This window comes from Pseudophryne corroboree, chromosome 1 (genome assembly GCF_028390025.1).
Source record: "Pseudophryne corroboree isolate aPseCor3 chromosome 1, aPseCor3.hap2, whole genome shotgun sequence".
In the NCBI taxonomy this organism is placed as follows: Eukaryota; Metazoa; Chordata; class Amphibia; order Anura; family Myobatrachidae; genus Pseudophryne; species Pseudophryne corroboree.
In genome coordinates this window covers 405691632-405711809 of record NC_086444.1, presented here as the reverse complement: position 1 = coordinate 405711809, position 20178 = coordinate 405691632, and the positions used below count along the sequence as shown (strand labels likewise).

General features: G+C 45.5%; 1 protein-coding gene across 1 annotated transcript in view; it reads left to right on the top strand.

Moving 5' to 3' along the window:
* Positions 1–20178, top strand: part of MYO1H (myosin IH) — a 258284-nt gene that overhangs the window by 159213 nt on the left and 78893 nt on the right. Inside the window, exons 23-24 of the mRNA XM_063939130.1 lie at positions 1829–1913; positions 2640–2799. Coding sequence (XP_063795200.1) covers positions 1829–1913; positions 2640–2799 — 245 coding nt within the window. The remainder of the gene's footprint in view (positions 1–1828; positions 1914–2639; positions 2800–20178) is intronic.

The window sequence follows — 20178 nt, the reverse complement described above, 5'->3', positions numbered from 1 at the left end:
AGGGTGCGGGGCATAGCACTGGGCTATCAGCCCAGTGCTGGTTGTTGCTCAGGAGGGGGGACCCCGTTTTTATTTTCTGGGGGCCCCGCTTTCCAAGGAATTCCAGCCCTGGGCTGACTGGCTTAGGGGGCTGTTTAATGTTATGGCAGGGGGACCCCACATTGAGTGTCTCCCCTGCAATGTCATTATCCCCCCTGGCTGGTTCTGCCTGGTGCTGGTTTCAGTGATGTGTGGGGGACTATACTTTTTTTCCCCCTCTATGGGGGTGGTGGTGGTGGTAGTTAGCAGCCATCGTATCGTATACAATCATATACAGTGTGATAACACAGCCCATATAGCAAATTAGAAATCGCTACCATAGAGTGGAGGGGAAAGAAAAAAAAAATGGTAGAGAAGAAATGGATGAGGGGGCAAGGGGGGGGGGGGGGCAGACCTGCTGGTATTGCGGCCTAAAGCATGTGGGCATTTTATGTGCCACAAAGTACTTCTGATGCAATAATGTTAAACATAATAAGAGGGGCTAGTACGGATATAGATTAGAGATAGTGCATTCAAGCACATAAAAAAAGAAAAGAAAAGATCAAAACAGAAGGGTTGAAAGTCCATAGGGCACGTATAAACTATGAGCAGGATTTTGAAAGCAACACCACGGGTCCTAAATCTGTAGTAATCTATGGGAGCTATTATTAGGATATGCGATAATCTTTTCCATACTCACTAGAGAACAGATTTTATCAATAATTAGGCAGAGAGGAGGGGTCTCTAAGCGTTTCCAGTGTAGCACAACTAGACATCCGGCTGCGTTCAGTATTTGGACTACTAGTTTACCGGTTGTTGTAGTGATGCAATTGGCACACCCAATAGAAAAGACCAGAGACATTAACCACTTTGTTTCTCAAATTCACAATCATATCTCAGTATAATGCTATTTTGGGGCATTTCCACCATATATGGATAAAGGAACTCATTTCACCACACCCTCTCCAGCACTGAGAAACAGAAGGATATATTTTCTGCAGTCTAGTAGGGACCAGGTACCATCTGTACAAGATCTTATAGGCTTTCTCCTTAACCAAAGCTGAAAAATATGCCATTGAAACAGAAATATGAATGTCAGACCAGGATTGTTCATCTGGTGGTGGACTAAGCTCCTTTTCCCAATGAAGTACAAACGATGGAGTAGGAAGACGCCTATATGATAGGAGAAGAGAATACACAATAGATATAATGCCCTGTACTAAGGGCCTGTGATAGCATAGAGATTCGAGGGAAGACAAAGAGCAAAAGGGTGTACCTTGCTATTTTTTCGGGGGTTCTGCCATACCAAATTTCTGTACTTACCGTTTTAGGCCCTCATTCAGCATGGATTGCAATTACAAAGCTGCAAATGCAATCCATAGCAATGCAAATGCAGTAGGAGGTGTATACACATCTCCTTATTGCATTTGCGATTGCAGCATTGCAACCGCGTCACAGCCTGGGATAAAACATTGCGACCATCAATTTAGGTTGCGATGTTAATCTGTTGAGTAAGCCTCAGGCTTCCCGATGCAGGACGGCTTGCAAGGCCTCTGTGTATATCTGTATAACTTTGTCATATCTATTAGGTCTTCTAACCCCATACTAACATTATCTAAATCCATGGGTACTGTATGTGAGTAATATACATTAACACCAATCAGTGTGATATTTAGAATAGTTGTTGATTATTTATAACAAGTACTCATTTTCTATTTGTTTTGGGCGCCATTTTTTGCTCATTGTGTTGTACATGGTCTGTCTGTATATCATGCATTACTCATTCAATCACTGCTATTATGTTTTACAGCCATCAAACTTGAATCATGTTGGAGAGGGGTTTTAGCCCGCAGGGCTGTCAAAAAGCGGGCGTGGGCTGCACAAACCATTAGGAAGTAAGAATTATATGAATTCAGATGTTTAATTCTTTTCTTTCTGCCAAATAGCATAAAAACAATCTCTTACTCTTGGATTCAGGAACTTTGTGGCGCTGTGTAATTATGTAATTACATTACAAATAAGCAAAGGTTACAAAGCTTGAGCATCATCATAGGCACATTCCTATTGGCCACTGTCCCTGCCGGCAGTGATTTCTTTATTAAATAGGTAGTGCAGGAGATTTCAGTGAAATCTCCTGGTTATCAGTCACCCCGAAGCGGAATGTGGTCCCCTTACACTAGTATAGGAATTGCCTTATTTCCTAATTCATCGAATTCTGAAAATACATTTTTGATTGCAAATACGGATGCCTCTCGGATCCCTCCGCCCCTGGCAGCTCCCTTCACTGGCAGTGCTATGTTCTACTGCTAAGGAAAATAGCAGTAATAGGTATCAGCTGATATTTGGATCAGTTGTCTCCGCACCAGAGCAATGTTGCATTGCTCTTTAGTTTTATTGTACACCGCTGGTATTTGTAGTCCTTAATGAATAGGACCCTAAATGCCCACAACATGAACAGTTTAGAAATGAAATCGCTGCTAATGTCTAGGTCACAATGTAAGATTCAGAAGTTTTCTGGTATAGAATAGCTGTTGTGCCCCTCAGAGTTTGTGTGGGTAATGGAGACTTGCATTCATTGTTCTTTCGTTCAATTGCAATCATTGTTCTTTCCTCATGTCTAGATTCATCATCAGCTTTATTAACCGGAATAAATCTCCTACTGCGGAAAACAGTAATTTTCTTCGCCTAATGCATTATAACTACCTCTGGAAGCTGAAAGACCATGTCCCAAAAAACGTCCTTGATAAGAGCTGGCTGACCCCACCATTACCTATGACAAAGGTATAATTATTTCTAGACTATCAGAGAAATGTTGAAATAAACTAGAATGAAAACATACATTATACAGCATACTGGAACACCTGCAAAGTGTGTTTTTGATCAAATTTAAACTCGACATACTATGGGGGGAGGGGTTTTGAAACACTGGGGGTGAATTTTCCCCGAGGTTTCACTGATATTTTTTTTTTTTATGGAGTATCGAATTAGATTTTCCATAAAAAAAAGGTTTTCTGTTTTTGTGCACAAACACACCGGTTTAGTGAAACCTGTGTGTTTTTGATGCTGCAGGCTGAGGCAGACAAACAAAATCCCCGGATAAGCCACTGCGCCCCTCCAGTCAGTGCCTCATGCCAGCTGCACCCACCAGGGGCGTCTTGAAGGGTGTTCTGGGAGCCAGCACTCAGTAGCGTGACCCACATCCCACCCTCTTTCCCCGTCCTGGGTGCCGTGGCCAGGCGGGGGGTCATGTGACAGGGGAGCTGGTTTAATATGGTTGTATATGCTTTCCAAAGATTGTTTTTTATTTCAGCAAGTAACAGAGTACTTTATTATGAGTGTATTTTTTTTAAAGTCTTAAATATACACAAGAGACAGGATGGTAGCATTGTGCTGTAGGATATTAATAATAAGATTCCTTAGTGTGCCTTACTACGGCCAGTGCTCTACTTATACGAGATTTCACATATTCTTTAGATATAAAATTTACATTATATTTATATAATATGGGGTTATCTCATTTGCAGTGGCAGCTCCAGAGGCGGGGCTACAACACAGTCCAAAATTCTAATAGGGGAATCACACCAACTGCCAGTTAGTCTTGGCCAGTGATGTTTGGGAGCGTTTCTGGTGGCAGTTGGTGTGGCCCCCCTATTTGAATTTTGGATTGTCCTGCAGCCCCACCTCTGCAGCCGCTACTGCTTATTTGTTAAGAATATAACTGTGTTTGATCAGAATGTTTATTCTTATCCTATTGTGGTCTTCAGAACAGATGGCTACATAAAAGGCACTACACTGTATTCAATTGCTGTAAAAAAAATAGGATTTTAATACCTACCGGTAAATCCTTTTCTCTTAGTCCGTAGAGGATGCCGGGGACTCCGTAAGGACCATGGGGTATAGACGGGATCCACAGGAGACATAGGCACACTATAAGACTTTGAATGGGTGTGAACTGGCTCCTCCCTCTATGCCCCTCCTCCAGACCTCAGTTAGAAAACTGTGCCCAGGGAGATGAACATTCTAGGAAAGAATTTATTGTTTAAACATGGTGAGTGTCATACCAGCTCACACCACGAACATACCGCAGAACGTGGCATTCAATAGAACACCAGCCAACGGCATGAAAAAATACACAGCCACATGCTGAGAGAATATGTAACACAACCTGTGTGTCAACCCAACCAATAATAAGACACTGCATGCCATGGCATGAACAATGTCAGCAACAGCCTGACAGAAAAGAAACACCACAAGAATGTAACCATAACCAATAACTGCAGACACAGTACGCACTGGGACGGGCGCCCAGCATCCTCTATGGACTAAGAGAAAAGGATTTACCAGTAGGTATTAAAATCCTATTTTCTCATACGTCCTAGAGGATGCTGGGGACTCCATAAGGACCATGGGGTTTATACCAAAGCTCCAGACCGGGCGGGAGAGTGCGGACGACTCTGCAGCACCGATTGAGCAAACATGAGGTCCCCATCAGCCAGGGTATCAAACTTGTAGAGCTTAGCAAAAGTGTTTGAACACGACCAAGTAGCCGCTCGGCAAAGTTGAACCGCCGAGACTCCTCGGGCATCCGCCCAAGAAGAGCCCACCTTCCTAGTAGAATGGTTCTCCACCGACTTCGGTAACGGCAATCCAACCGTAGAACGAGCACGCCGAATTGTATCACAGCGTGTAACAGACTGCATAGCCGCAGGCGCCCCAAACATGCTGGGAGCATACCGGACAAACAGAGCCTCTGTTTCCCCAATCTGAGCCAAATTGGTGACCTAAATATTCAAAGCCCTGACTACCTCGAGAGACTTTGAATCAGCCAATGCTTAAGTAACTACAGGCATCAAAATAGGCTGGTTTCTGCGAAACACAGAAACCACTATAATCCGAGTTCTCAATTCCGCTCTATCCACATGGAAGATCAAACAGGGGCTCTTGTGAGACAAAGCCGCTACTTCCGACACCCGCCTTGCGGACGCCAAGGCCAATAGCATGACCACTTTCCAAGAGAGAAATTTTAACACAACCTTTCATAAAGGTACCAATCAGTGTGACACAAGAAACCGCAACACCACGTCAAGGTCCCACGGTGCCAATGGGGCACAAATGGAGGTTGGATGTGCAGTACTCCTTTCACGAAAGTCTGAACTTCCGGAAAGGTGGTCAATTCTTCTTTTTTTTTTTTTTTAAAGAAAATTTATAAGGCTAAAATTACACTGAAATTGAGCCTAACTTTAGGCCTGCATCCACACCTGCTTGCCAAGAATGGAGAAGAACTAGCCAGCTGAAAGTCTTCCATAGGAGCCTTCTTGGATTTACACCAAGATACATATTTACGCCAAATACGGTGGTAAAGCTTTGCTGTTACTTCTTTTCTAGCCTGAAGAAGTGTGAAAATGACTTCACTGGGAATACCCTTTCGGGCTAGGATATGGCGTTCAACCGCCACGCCGTAAAACACAGCCGCAGTAAGTCTTGATACCCGCCCGGATCTTGCTGTAACAGTTCCTCACGTAGAGGAAGAGGACAGGGATCTTCTATGAGTAAATCTTGAAGAACTGGATACCAAGCCCTCCTTGGCTAGACCGGAACAATGAGGATCGCCTGAACCTTTGTTCTTCTTACGTTTATCACCTTCAGAAAGAGTGAAAGCGGAGGGGACACATAGACCGACTGAAAACACCCAAAGTGTCACGAGGGCGTCCACTGCTATAGCGTGAGTGTCCCTTGACCTGGAACAATATCCCTGAGGTCTCTCGTTGAGGCGAGACACCAACATGTCCAATTGAGGCACTCCTCAAAGACTTGTTACTTCTGTGAAAACTTCTCGATGACGAGTGTATTTCTCCCGGATGGAGATCGCGTCTGCAGAGGAAATCTATTTCTCCGTCGTCTACATCCGGAATGAAGACTGCTAATATAGCGTTAACCTGTCTTTCCGCCCAGCGGAAAACATTTTGCAGCTTCTGCCATTGCCGCTTTGCTTCTTGTTCCGCCCTAGCGGCTTACTTACGCCACTGCTGTCAAGTCGTCCGACCGAATTAACACGGGCAGATCACGAAGAATATGTTCGTCGAAAATAGCTCTTGATTCAAGAAAGCTTATTGCAGACAAGCTTCCCAGCTTGACCTTTTCCTCTGGAAATACTTCCCTTGGAAAGACTGCTCCCCAGCCTCGGAGATCTGCATGCATGAACACCAGGATCTAATCCTGGATCCCGAACCTTCGTCCCTCTAGGAGGTGAGAACTGTGTAGACACCACAGGAGCGATATACCGGCCATTAGGATTATATTCCGGTGCATGTGCAGGTGAGACCCGTCCCACATTTCCAACTGGTCCCATGAAAACCACTCTGGCATTTGAACTGCTCACCGAAAAGGCCTCTTAGGCCGCACCCATCTGCTTCATCAACGGAACATATTGATGGATTGTCACTGCAAATCTGATCCGACTCTGGATCCTCAGACCTCTTTCCACAGGAAAACACAGAACCTCAACCATTCAGTATCTACTCTGATACCCTCCTCCGACATCCACGTCGTTGGGAACAACAGCCATTCCCTGTGTTGAAGAACAGTCAGAGAGAAACAACGATTTGGACCACTTGTTTCTTGACCTCGCCATAATCAGGAGAGCGTCTCAGTACAGAATAACAATGGCTCTTACTATTGAAAGAAAACCATCATACTGCCAACACTCCGGTGAAATGGTAAAGACAATCCTGGATATCAACCCAAGTGGGCTGAATGCTGAGAAAAACGCATTTAAACCCTTTTTCTACCTTTACGTGCTGTAGCTCCCTGGCCTGAGAGATACCATCCTGTAGTTCAACTTCGTAAGTAGAAATCTTTGTTTCTTTTTTTTTTTTTCAGGGACAGCAGGACAAAGTCCTGAACCTGACGCAAATCTGGTATGGCGTCGCATACTACCCCCCCTTCGATAGGGGAATCGGTAAGATCTATTTGAAAAATCAGTGAGGGGAATAATCTGTAAACTCCAGTATGTCCCCCTTTGGATTCTATTATTAACTCCCAGGTCCAAGTCCATTCCCGGACTGACGGAGGAGTATTAGATGAGTTCCCACCGGAGTGGGCTCCAGCCAGATAGACCCAGTGACATGCGATGGATGTGGTAGAAACAGAAGAAAATATCCGCTTCTGCGAACCTAACAAGGCTGCAGAGCTCTTACCTTTTCACCTTCCACTGTCTGCACAGAAAGGGAAAAAAGAACGGTATCGAACCGGTTAAAATGACTGCATCCCACAAAAGAATGCGTCACCAACCGTTGTGAGGGAATCTAACTCACGAAGGTAGACTTACCAGTGGTATTCGCCGAGAGTGACTTAACTGAGGCATCACCAAACAGCGGTACACTGTCACAGGAAAAAACTCCAGTATCTCTCGGAGTCAGCCTTAGCATTCCCCCGGCCACACCTCCTGTAGACGCACGGCAGCCTGCCGCAGTGTTATAGAGAAGAACCAACATAAGAAACATCCCCTCTCTTTCTAGGGTAATTCTGTCGGATGCCTTTCCGAATAAAAACACTCCCCCATGCGCATGTAATGCAAATAACTTCAAAGCATAGAAATAAAATATCACTTAGCTTCCTGTATACGATCCTTTGTGGCAGGGCCCCGTGTCGACCAGGAGTTGACTTTCACAGTATTCTATCCACGGCAGGAAAAGAATAAACACTCGGACTCCTCGTGAGGATCTGAGACCAACTCGTCACGGCCGACCTAGAGCTTTATCAACAGAGCGACCAGCACATGAGAAGGAATACTATTACTTCAGCATTCATTAGAAAATCGTAATATGAATATACATATTGTAATACACATATTCACACATATCCTATATATATATATATATATATATATATATATATATATACCGTATATTCTCGAGTATAAGCCGACTTTTTCAGCACTTTTTTTTGTGCTGAAAAAGCCACCTCGGCTTATACTCGAGTCAGTGGCAGTGCAGTGTGACAGGCAGAGCAGTGTGAAGGAGGGACACTGAGTGCACAGCGCGCGCCTCTCCTGTGTCCCTCCTGCATCTCCGGCGGGTCTATTAAAGGAAGTACCCGTTCGTGACCTCTGATCACGAACCGGCACTTCCTTTAATAGACCCGCCGCGGCCGCCGGAGATGCAGGAGGGACACAGGAGAGGCGCGCGCTGTGCGCTCTGTGTCCCTCCTTCAGAAGACAGCGCGGGATCGACGGAGGGGTAAGTAACAGGCACTGGGGGAGCATATTTGGCACTTGGGGAGGGGGCATATGTTGCAGCATGAGGGGCATATGTGGCAGCATGAGGGGCATATGTGGCAGCATGAGGGGCATATCTGGCAGCATGAGGGCATATCTGGCACTGTGGGGCATATCTGGCAGCATGAGGGGCATATCTGGCAGCATGAGGGGCATATCTGGCACATCTGGCACTGTGGGGCATATGTGGCAGCATGAGGGGCATATCTGGCAGCATGAGGGCATATCTGGCACATCTGGCACTGTGGGGCATATTTGGCAGCATGAGGGCATATCTGGCACTGTGGGGCATATTTGGCAGCATGAGGGCATATCTGGCACATCAGGCACTGTGGGGCATATCTGGCAGTATGAGGGCATATCTGGCACTGTGGTGGCATATCTGGCAGTATGAGGGCATATCTGGCACTGAGGGCTGTGTACGGCTAGAGCTGCATTTCCCACCCTAGGCTTATACTCGAGTCAATAAGTTTTCCCAGGTTTTTTGGGTAGAATTAGGTGCCTCGGCTTATATTCGGGTCGACTTAAACTCGAGTATATACGGTATATATATATATATCATACATATAAGCAGACTGTCCGGAACCGCCGGGTCCCTAGTGACATTAATGTGTTCTGAATGTGTATGACCATGTACTGAATGCCCAAGTAGTGGATCTAACCAGGAAACCTTATGGTTGACAGAAAACCTAGTATTCGTCGACAGCAGGGAGTAGTAACCAGGCAAAATAACATTCTTGCGACCCCGAGGGGTCCGAGGGAAGTATACATATATAATTTTAATATCACTTCCACACAAATACTACCATGTCTTTGCTCGAGCTACAGGTCCATGGAACCGTACCATACATATACATATAAATATTTATACAGGTGTAAGTTAGTTACAGCATGTTAATTTACACCCAGTAATTAGTAATTAGGAGGGATTGCTGACTCCAGAGTGCCATTGGAGAAGCCAGGGGTATCTAATCACCAGTGTGCTGACCTGGGGTAGCCGGCCTGTGCCGGCATGATGGGGTCCTGCACCCCGGACCCATACCTAGTATTAGGGACCCCCACTGACGGAGAAGCCTTGTCGATCGGCCTGGGGGCTTAACCCTATATCTGCAGTTATACGCAACTAAGATCTCCGTATAATCTGACTATTATGTAGTAATATTACTCACTCAGTGTGCATTAGGGAACACAAATTGTTTTTTCTTACACAGAATTACCCCTCCCTTTTAGCACCTGACACAATATTTGTGCATCAGATTCCCATAGCTGTTTGCGACAGAGCACTCACACATGTCGACACATGTGCACTAAAAAGCTATAGTGGGTATATCTGACAGGGAAAACACAGACATAAATGCACAACTCAATGATTACATGCCCATTATCTAAGATAGTGCTATATTTCATTCTATACTGCACTAAAACACTGTGCCCCCCTTCGTTTACACTGTACACATTGCTTTGGCGGGGACTGTGGAGAAAATGGCGCTGTATCATGTCGTGAGGGCTCAGCCACGCCCCTTCTCGGCACGCTTCAGCCCGCTATTATTTTAGCGTGTTATGCTGGCAGGGGTCCGTATACAGTGCCTATGCACTGTATACATGTTTTGCCATTCTCAATGTAGAGGTATATTGCTGTCCAGGGCGCCCCCCCTGCGCCCTGCACCCTTGTAGAGCCGTTGGTGTGTGGGAGCAATGGCGCGCAGCGTGACCGCTGCGCGGTACCTCTAAGACTCTGAAGTCTTCTGCCGTCACTGAAGTCTTTTGTTCTTCTAATACTCACCTGGCTTCTTTCTTCTGGCTTCTGTGAGGGGGGTGACGGCGCGGCTCCGGGAACAAGCAGCTAGGCGCACCAAGTGATCGAACCTTCTGGAGCTAATGGTGTCCAGTAGCCTAAGAAGCAGAGCCCTTAACTCAGAAGAAGTAGGTCTGACTCCTCTCCCCTCAGTCCCACGAAGCAGAGAGCCTGTAGCCAGCAGGTCTTTCTGAAAATAAAAAACCTAACAAAGTCTTTCAGAGAAACTCAGTAGAGCTCCCCTAGTGTGTGTCCAGTCTCTCCTGGGCACAGAATCTAACTGAGGTCTGGAGGAGGGGCATAGAGGGAGGAGCCAGTTCGCACCCATTCAAAGTCTTATAGTGTGCCCATGTCTCCTGCGGATCCCGTCTATACCCCATGGTCCTTACGGAGTCCCCAGCATCCTCTAGGACGTATGAGAAATTCTTTATATTTTGATGCTTACATGATGGAGTGTGTTGTGTGAAAGGTGATTGTTTTTTTTTGGTATAAGGAATTTTGGAATATACTTGTATAAATAACTGTAGTATTTACCATTTCCATGATGATATAAGGGCTTGATTCAGGAATAACCTTCGTGAGCTTTTCAGCATATGAAGAAGTGTCTGGCACCAAACTAATTAATTTGGGTAAGACTGCTAATGACATAGGATCTTGGGGGTAATTCTGAATTGATCGCAGCAGGAAATTTTTTAGCAATTGGGCAAAACCATGTGCACTGCAGGGGAGGCAGATATAACATTTGCAGAGAGAGTTAGATTTGGGTGGGTTATTTTGTTTCTGTGCAGGGTAAATACTGGCTGCTTTATTATTACACTGCAATTTAGATTGCAAATTGAACTCACCACACCCAAATCTAACTCTCTCTGCACATGTTATATCTGCCTCCCCTGCAGTGCACATGGTTTTGCCCAACTGCTAAAAAATGTCCTGCTGCGATCAACTTGGAATTACCCCCCATGTGCACTGCAGGGGAGGCAGATATAACATGTGCAGAGAGAGTTAGATTTGGGTGTGGTGTGTTCAATCTGTAATCTAAATTGCAGTGTAAAAATAAAACAGCCAGTATTTACCCTGCACAGAAACAAAATAACCCACCCAAATCTAACTCTCTCTGCACATGTTATATCTGCCCCCCCTGCAGTGCACATGGTTTTGCCCAACTGCTAAAAAATTTCCTGCTGCGATCAACTCAGAATTACCCCCCTTGTGCGAGTATACTGTACATTGCTAACCTGTGTTTTTTCCACATGTATTTGGATATTGACCCTATAGCTATTATATTGTGTTGCTGGCATACTTGTAAAAACCCTTTCATTTATAGGATGTCATGTTACTTACCAGACCAGATTTATTCTAATCACAAGAACTCTTGTTCATTGTCAGTATTGTTCTATGTCTTTGACCCATTTAAATGTCAAGTTACTACTATAATATATTTGAGCACTGTTAGATGTTAGAGTGAACATGGAAATTAGGGGCCTGATCCTGAGTTGGACGCATGTGCAATCGCTTTTCCATATGCCTACACCAGAACCGGCGCTACTCACTCAGCAGAGTCTGCAAAGCAGGGAGGCGCTGCGCTAGAGAGGCGCTCTCCTGATCTGCGACCCTGCTGCTGTGCGCTGCTGCTGGCTCCGCTGCACCTGTCAGACTCTGTGACAGGCAGTGCTTCAGCGGCGCCGGCAGAATGAAGCTCCAGTCCAGACCAACCACTGATCTCCTCTCCGTTCCTCCCTCCCAGTAAAGTAGAGCACGCAATGGCAGGAGGGGTTACATAACAGTATGAAAATCCTGTCCACAGGGGCTGTCTAGTTTCAGTTTCTGTTCCTGCTGCTGGTGATTTAAGCAAGGAACAGTTCTCCCTGCACTGCGGTTTTTGAGCCCTTCCCCCTCTACATGCTGATGCACTTGTCTGGGTTCAGGGCAGCCCAACACAACAGTGAGTTTAACTCTTAGAAAACCTTGGGGGTAATTCAGACCTGATCGTAGCAGAAAAATTGTTAGCATTTGGGCAAAACCATGGCCCTAATTCAGACCTGATCGTAGCAGCAACTTTGTTAGCAGATGGGCAAAACCATGTGCACTGCAGGGGGAGGGGAGGGGGGGGGGGGCAGATATAGCATTTGCAGAGAGCGGTAGATTTGGGTGGTTTATATTGTTTCTGCGTAGAGTAAGTACTGGCTGCTTTATTTTTACACTGCAATTTAGATTTCAGTTTGAACACACCCGGCCCAAATCAATCTAACTCTCTCTACACGTTATACATAGTTACCTACCCTCCCTCATTCTGCAGGAGACTCCTTGAAATAGCAGCAATCTCCCTGATTACACTAATCCCTATTATGCAGCTGTTACATTCTTGGGGGAAAAAAAAGAAATCAAATATATATATAAATTCAAATGGGCTTATCAGTGCCATTTTCCTGCATTGGTTATAAGTAGTGATGTGCACCGGTAATTTCCACTCATTTCCAGTCTATTCTGAACACCTCACACCTCACAATATTATTTTTAGTCCTAAAATTTGCACCGAGGTCGCTGGATGGCTAAGCTAAGCGACCCAAGTGGCCGACACAAACACCTGGCCCATCTAGGAGCGGCACTGCAGTGTCAGATAGGATGGCACTTAAAAAAATAGTCCCCAAACAGCACATGATGCAAAGAAAAAAGAGGCGCACCAAGGTCGCTGGATGGCTAAGCTAAGCGACCCAAGTGGCCGACACAAACACCTGGCCCATCTAGGAATGGCACTGCAGTGTCAGACAGGATGGCACTTAAAAAAATAGTCCCCAAACAGCACATGATGCAAAGAAAAAAAGAGGTGCACCAAGGTCGCTGGATGGCTAAGCTAAGCGACCCAAGTGGCCGACACAAACACCTGGCCCATCTAGGAATGGCACTGCAGTGTCAGACAGGATGGCACTTAAAAAAATAGTCCCCAAACAGCACATGATGCAGAGATAAAAATATATATTATATATATATATATATATATATATATATATACACTGGTGGTCAGCAAAATTCTGCACTGTCCTCCTACTATAGTACTGTGCACAACTACAATGCAGCACAGATATGGATAGTATACTTGACGACACAGAGGCAGAGCAATGGACTACTGTACCGTACTGCTATATATATATATACTGGTGGTCAGCAAAATTCTGCACTGTCCTCCTATATACTGCGCACAACTACAATGCAGCACAGATATGGATAGTATACTTGACGACACAGAGGTAGAGCAATGGACTACTGTACCGTACTGCTATATATATACTGGTGGTCAGCAAAATTCTGCACTGTCCTCCTACTATATACTGCACACAACTAAAATGCAGCACAGGTATGGATGGATAGTATACTTGACGACACAGAGGTAGAACAATGGACTACTGTACCGTACTGCTATATATATACTGGTGGTCAGCAAAATTCTGCACTGTCTTCCTACTATATAGTGCGCACAACTACAATGCAGCACAGGTATGGATGGATAGTATACTTGACGACACAGAGGTAGAGCAATGGACTACTGTACCGTACTGCTATATATATACTGGTGATCAGCAAAATTCTGCACTGTCCTCCTACTATATACTGCGCACAACTACAATGCAGCACATATATGGATAGTATACTTGACGACACAGAGGTAGAGCAATGGACTACTGTACCGTACTGCTATATATATACTGGTGGTCAGCAAAATTCTGCACTGTCCTCCTACTATATACTGCGCACAACTAAAATGCAGCACAGGTATGGATGGTGTTAGGATCTTGCTTTTTAACCCCCTCGATGTGATGACCTCTTAGGTACCCGTGAGAGCAACTCTTAACACAAAGAATAAACACGCAGCTGTTGGTTAAGAATCACTCTGTTTATTATAGGGATTACAGCTTACTATATAGATAAGACACATGGGTGTATACAATAGTGCAAGAACACAATTGGATAATGAAGGTAACATACGACACTACAGGCAGGATATCATACAGCGGAAGCATGAATAGCACGAGGGCACCACGAGCTCTATGTCCTTATAAGGGTTTCCGTACACGGACAGGGGTACGTGTTGAAACTAAGGCACAGTTAGTACATAGTTTCAGTGTGTGGCGTGGGAGTAGCTTCATATGGTTATAACCTTATGTGGGAACATTGAGACGTCTTTGTCTCTCTAGCAATAACAGTAAAACAAAGGACATGGACCCTTTAACCCTTCAACCCCCTCTTAGAATCATAAATTCATGTGATATGATTCTTACCAGGAGGTTTCCCTGAACGGTATTTGGCCAGATATTGTTTATAACCTGCAGGTGAGTTGTCATGTGGTGGGGCTATAGACTCATACATGAGATTATTCTCGATGGTCTTAGTTGTGAGCCGTCGGCAACATGGTAGGATGCAGAACACAATAACACATATAAGAATGAGAACAATCAATATAAAGATTCCCAATTGTACAAGTGCTTGTTTCCAGTTCTCGAACCAACCGAAGTATTGGCTCCAGGGGTTATCAATGCCTGAATTCTTTTTCAATTCTACAGATAAATCCTCTAGTTTTTTTATGGCCAGGGTGACCTTACCATTGGGGCCGGTGTTGTCAGGTATGTAGGTGCAACATCCCTCTATCTTTCCAATATAGACACAGGTGCCCCCTTTTTCTGCCAATATCATATCAAGGGCCATACGATTTTGAAATGTCATTTGGGAAGTAGCTTCTAGTTGCTCGGCTATACCTTTAAGGGCATCTTTCGTGTCATTAACAAATCTCTGCTGATTATAGTAGATATAATTAATCCAGGCCAGATTTTTATTTACGGATATTATGGGGTGAGAGATTCAAAACCAGCAGCAACCTGATCTCTTGCCTTGAATTCATCAGGGACCCCTCGAGGGACTCCTATAGCATCAATATACACATGTGGGTCAAAACTACCTCCTGGGCTTTCCCTTTTCCTTCTCCTGGAGGCTAAAATGGGAGAAGGAGGCTGCTCCTCCTCTGGGAGAATGTGGAGGGGCATGATTACCTTAGCCAGGGCGCATTCTCCTTTCCATGGGGCATCTAATTTTGTTCTTAATTTCATATCTCCACAGATATAGTAGATATCACCTAGAGATTTGGTCTGATTGTTCAGGACAGTAGTCCTTCTAGATGCGCAGTAACCTTGAGGGAAGGTTTTTAAGTTCTTACCATGGGTATCGTTTGACACATAGCAGGTATAATTTCCTGGATATATAGTTATGGTATTACCTGGATTGGGATTTTTCGATAGTATGGGGTATTCCTTTTTCCACATTTCACACTCACTGTCGTTGGTCTTGGTGCCATTGTAGAGGCTGAAAAAACAACCCTCCTGGTATGGGGGTATATTCAGAGGCACTGTACCTAAGTGGGGTCTAGACTTGCCACAAACATAGCAGTTACTTTTATTATGTTTGATGGCACTGTATTTCATCCATTCTAACCAAAAATTTATGTCAGAAAACCCAGTCTCAATAGCTAGGGTGTCTTCGAAGGTGGGATTGTTTATGGCTATTATGTCGTTGAATGTGGTTATGTGAGGCCTCAGGGGATTACTTTGGGTACTAGCTTTAGGCTGATAATCTGAATTATTAAACATATCTTTTAAGAGAAATTGTCTTCGGGGTGACAAATATTCTCCATATTTCCCCAGAACATAGGTGTCAGCGTCAGTGGGTTGGGGATGCCGTATACTTATTATAAAGTGGCTATCACATTTACTTTTCCTATAAAGAGTGAGTCGAGACAGCAATGATTCCCCGTTTTTATCACGTTTGAGAGTTGCCTCATGGGGCTGGTATCCCCAATTAATTCCTGAATTCCACCCCACCGCCCCCCAGGAGTCACACTCCTTTCCCCACTTAGGGCTGGTGACACAGATATAGGCCTGATTAGAGGAATATGGTGTCCCATATTGGTCACATTGCCAGGACCATCGCTTGGACTTACAGGGGACGATGGTACAATAGTCTATTATGTAGGTGGCTACCTCGGTATTAGAGGAATTATACCAAAATGTATATGTGCCTGCTTCCTCAGTTATGGCCACCTCAGCCTCGCAGGGCAATGGAAGGATAAGAATTACAGTAAAAGTAGTACATTTCCACCATAGTTCAAAAATTGATGGCTCTTTCTTGTGGATCCCCTCTTTGTTCATGCTGGAGGTCAGGGCTGTCTGCCCCCGTTAGTACCTCTTCCTGCTGGAGGTCAGGGCTGTCCGCCCCCGTTAGTACCTCTCTTTGTTGTTGGGGGTCAGAGTTGTCTACTCCCGTTAGTACCCCTTCCGGTCTTCCTTCCCGGTCTGGTCTAGGTATGTTCTTTACTCGGGATGCATGTATCCAGGTAGGGCCTTCTTTGGTAAGGATCGCTGTTCTGGTAACTGCAACAACCTCTGTTTCGGGACCGTACGCAAAGTCTCCTGGTTCTTTGTTTCTGGGGAGAACCTTAACAACCACTCTGTCTCCCACCTGGAAGGGGTGAGTTGGTTCCTGTGGATTAGAGGGATTTTTCCGAACAACATTATGCTCAACTTCAGTCAGTTTGGTTATGAGAGACCTGACATATTCTTCCCTGATCTGATCGAGATCCCCCTCTTGCACTATCATGGGTTTCTTTGCCCAGGGCGTGGGAAAGGGTCTTCCCATGAGTATCTCAAAGGGGGAGTATCCCAAAGTCTTCTGTGGGGTCATCCTGATTTCTGCTAGAATGATAGGGAGGACTTGTTTCCATTTGTGAAAGGTACCTCCCGTGGCCTTCCTTAACTTGTCCTTAATAGTCCTATTCATCCTCTCTACGACCCCTGAACTTTGGGGGTGATACGGAATGTGAAACTTCCATTCTATCTGTAGGGCCTTTACCAAAGCCTGTGTGATCTTGGCCGTGAAAGCTGAACCTTTGTCACTATTTATTTGTAATGGGCAGCCCCACCTGGGTATAACTTCCTGTGTGAGTATTCTAGCAACAGTCTTGGCATCCTCCACCTTGGTAGGGAATGCTTCGGGCCACCTTGAAAACATGTCTACTATGACTAAAGCATACTCCTGTTTATCCCCTTTGTTTGGGATATGAGTAAAATCAATTTGCAAATGAGTAAAAGGCGTGGTTGGATATGCCAGGTGTTGGTGAGCTGCCTTCATAGGATTGTTAGGGTTGTTTCTTAAGCATGTAATGCATCTGCTAACATACTGGTCAACTAGTAATCTAGCGTCTGTGATGTAGAAATCTTTGTCTAGTAATGTATGTGTTGTATGTTTGCTGTTGTGACCAATCCCATGATAGTGCGATATGAACAAAGGAGCGCTTGCTTGAGGTATACATGGTTTCCCCTCTTTGCAGATTAATCCTGTTTTAGGATTCTTCTGCATTATTGGAAACAACCAATCAGCTAAATCTTTGGGGGAGGCAGAAACTTGGAGTTCAGTAAGTAGATACTGATCATCTATCATGGGTGGGGTCATGACGGCCATGGCTTGGTGTATGGTGGGGAGCTGAGCTGCCTGGCGGGCGGAGCTATCTGCGAGGGCATTACCCCTGGAAATTTCATCAGCCCCGCCAGTGTGGGCCCTACAATGTAAGATGGCAATATCACTAGGCAGGAGTATCGCATGAAGTAAGTCAGTGATAAGTTTGGCATGTGATATGTTCTTACCGTCAGCTCCGATGAAACCCCGGCGGGACCAGATGACTCCATGGTCATGCACAACGCCGTAGGCGTATTTTGAGTCAGTGTAGATGGTAACAGGTTTATCCCGGTACAGAGTACATGCCCTGGTTAGGGCTATGAGCTCAGCAGCCTGGGCAGATTGGTAAGGTATGGGCTTTGCTTCAAGAATGTCATTGGGCAGGCGCACAACGGCATAACCTGCTTGGTATGTGGAGTCATTTGGTCTAGTACAAGAGCCGTCAACAAAGACGTGGTCAGAATCAGGTACCGGTATGGGGGACATGTCCAATCTGGGAGATGTCTCAGTCTCAATAGTCATGCAGCAGTCATGGTCATCGGGCAAGTCGTCTAGGGGACCTTTGAGACCAAGGAGAGCATTTAAAATAGGGGCAGGGCCTGAAGTTGCATTGGCATACTTAATAGCAAGGGATGGATTTCCCAACAATTGTACTTCGTAGCCATTGAGGCGTTGGGCAGACATATGTTGTGTGTGGAGGCCTTTAAGTAGGGTAACTACATTATGTGTGGTATGTAGTACAGTAAGGTGACCTAGGGTGAGAGTCATAGCCATCTCAGCCACCATTGCGCAGGCTGCCAGGGCTCGAAGACAAGCAGGCATTCCCTGGACTGACACGGGCATTATTTTAGAAAAAAATGCCACGGGGCGCAGCTTACCTCCATGTTCTTGAGTTAGTACCCCCGCCATGGTTTTACAGTTGTCCCTTGCAAAGAGGTGAAAAGGTAATACATAGTTGGGGAGGCCAAGTGCCGGACTTTTAATCAACAAACTTTTCAAATTCTCGTATGCATCCAACATTTCTTGTGACCATTGTATGTCTCTGGGTTTGTCAGCTAGTGTGGCTTGTCTCAGAATATTGTCATAATAGGAACAATCAGATATCCACTGTCTGCAGTAGTTTATCATACCCAGAAAGGACAGCATTTCCTTCTGAGTGGCTGGGCGGACCAGACCCAGTACAGACTGAATGCGTTGTGGACTGACCTTCCTCTCTCCCTCTGTGAGGACAAAACCCAGATAATCAACTTGCTTTTTACACCATTGCATTTTAGTTTTTGACACTTTGTGTCCACATTTACAGAGCCATAGTAACAGTGATAAACCATCCTCTCGGCAGGCCTCCTCCGTTTGACTACAGAGAAGCAGGTCATCTGCATACTGTAGCAGGACAGAACCTTGGGGGGGGTGCCATGATTTTAAAGTGGCTTGGAGGACAATGGTGTAAACGACAGGAGCGTCTATGAACCCCTGGGGTAACCTACACCAAGTTAATTGCTGGCCCCCAAAAGAAAATGCGAACAGCAGTTGTGTCTGTGGGTCAACAGGTATGCTAAAAAAGGCATTTTTTAAGTCAATGACGGTGAAGTACACAGCGTCCGCAGGGATGGCTGAGAGGAGGGAGTTAGTGTCTGGGACTATGGGAGCAATGGGGACAATTAGCTGGTTAATTGCCCTCAAATCTTGTACAAATCTAGTTGATCCATCTGATTTAACAACAGGGTTGACAGGTGTACAGTAAGGAGAGACTACGGGTCTGAGTATGCCTTGCTGCAGGAATTGTTCTACCATGGGCTTAAGGCCATCCATTTTTTCTTTGGACAATGGGTACTGTTTCTGGTAAACGGGATGTACATCAGATTTCAGTGTGGCCTTGTAGGGGGTACAAGATATCAAGCCTGTGTCGAGGGGCCCATCTGCCCATACATGGGCCCATCTGCCCATACATGGGGGTCTATGGTGTCTAGTTCAGAGGTTTCAGTAATCACGGGGAAATGTGGTGAGATTATGTCCATACCCTTACCAGTAGGGGTAATGGTTATCTGTAGTTCAGTAAGGAGGTCTCTTCCCAACAGGTTAACTGGGCAGTCAGGTATGACAGTGAACGAGTGAGTCCCTATATATTGTCCACGTGGTGTGTCAATAGGGATAGGTACAGTGGAATAAGCTTTTGTGGGTATCCCATTGATTCCCATTGAAGGAGCGGACTTTCTTAAGGGTCCATGGTACTGGTCCCTACACAGGACACTGGTGGTGGCTCCACTGTCAATCAGGAATGGGACACTTGTTCCATTTATGCCTAGATTGACCATTGGGGGTTCCTTCCAGTGACCAGTGAGCTGCATGAAAGTCGGGACACTCTCCTCCGGGCCCCGTCAGCGGGGCTGTCCCTGCCAGTCAATTTGGAACCTTGGGGCGTCTCTGGGAGTATTGTTAGTGGGGACAGGTTCAGTCAATGGTTGTTTAGTTTTATTAAAGGGGTAAGGACAGTCCCTAGCCCAATGTCCATCTTTTCCACAATTAAAGCAGGATGTATGTCGTCTGCTTGGAGGTGCAGGGGGACCCCTATTATGTGGGATGTCCTGCTGGGGACGAG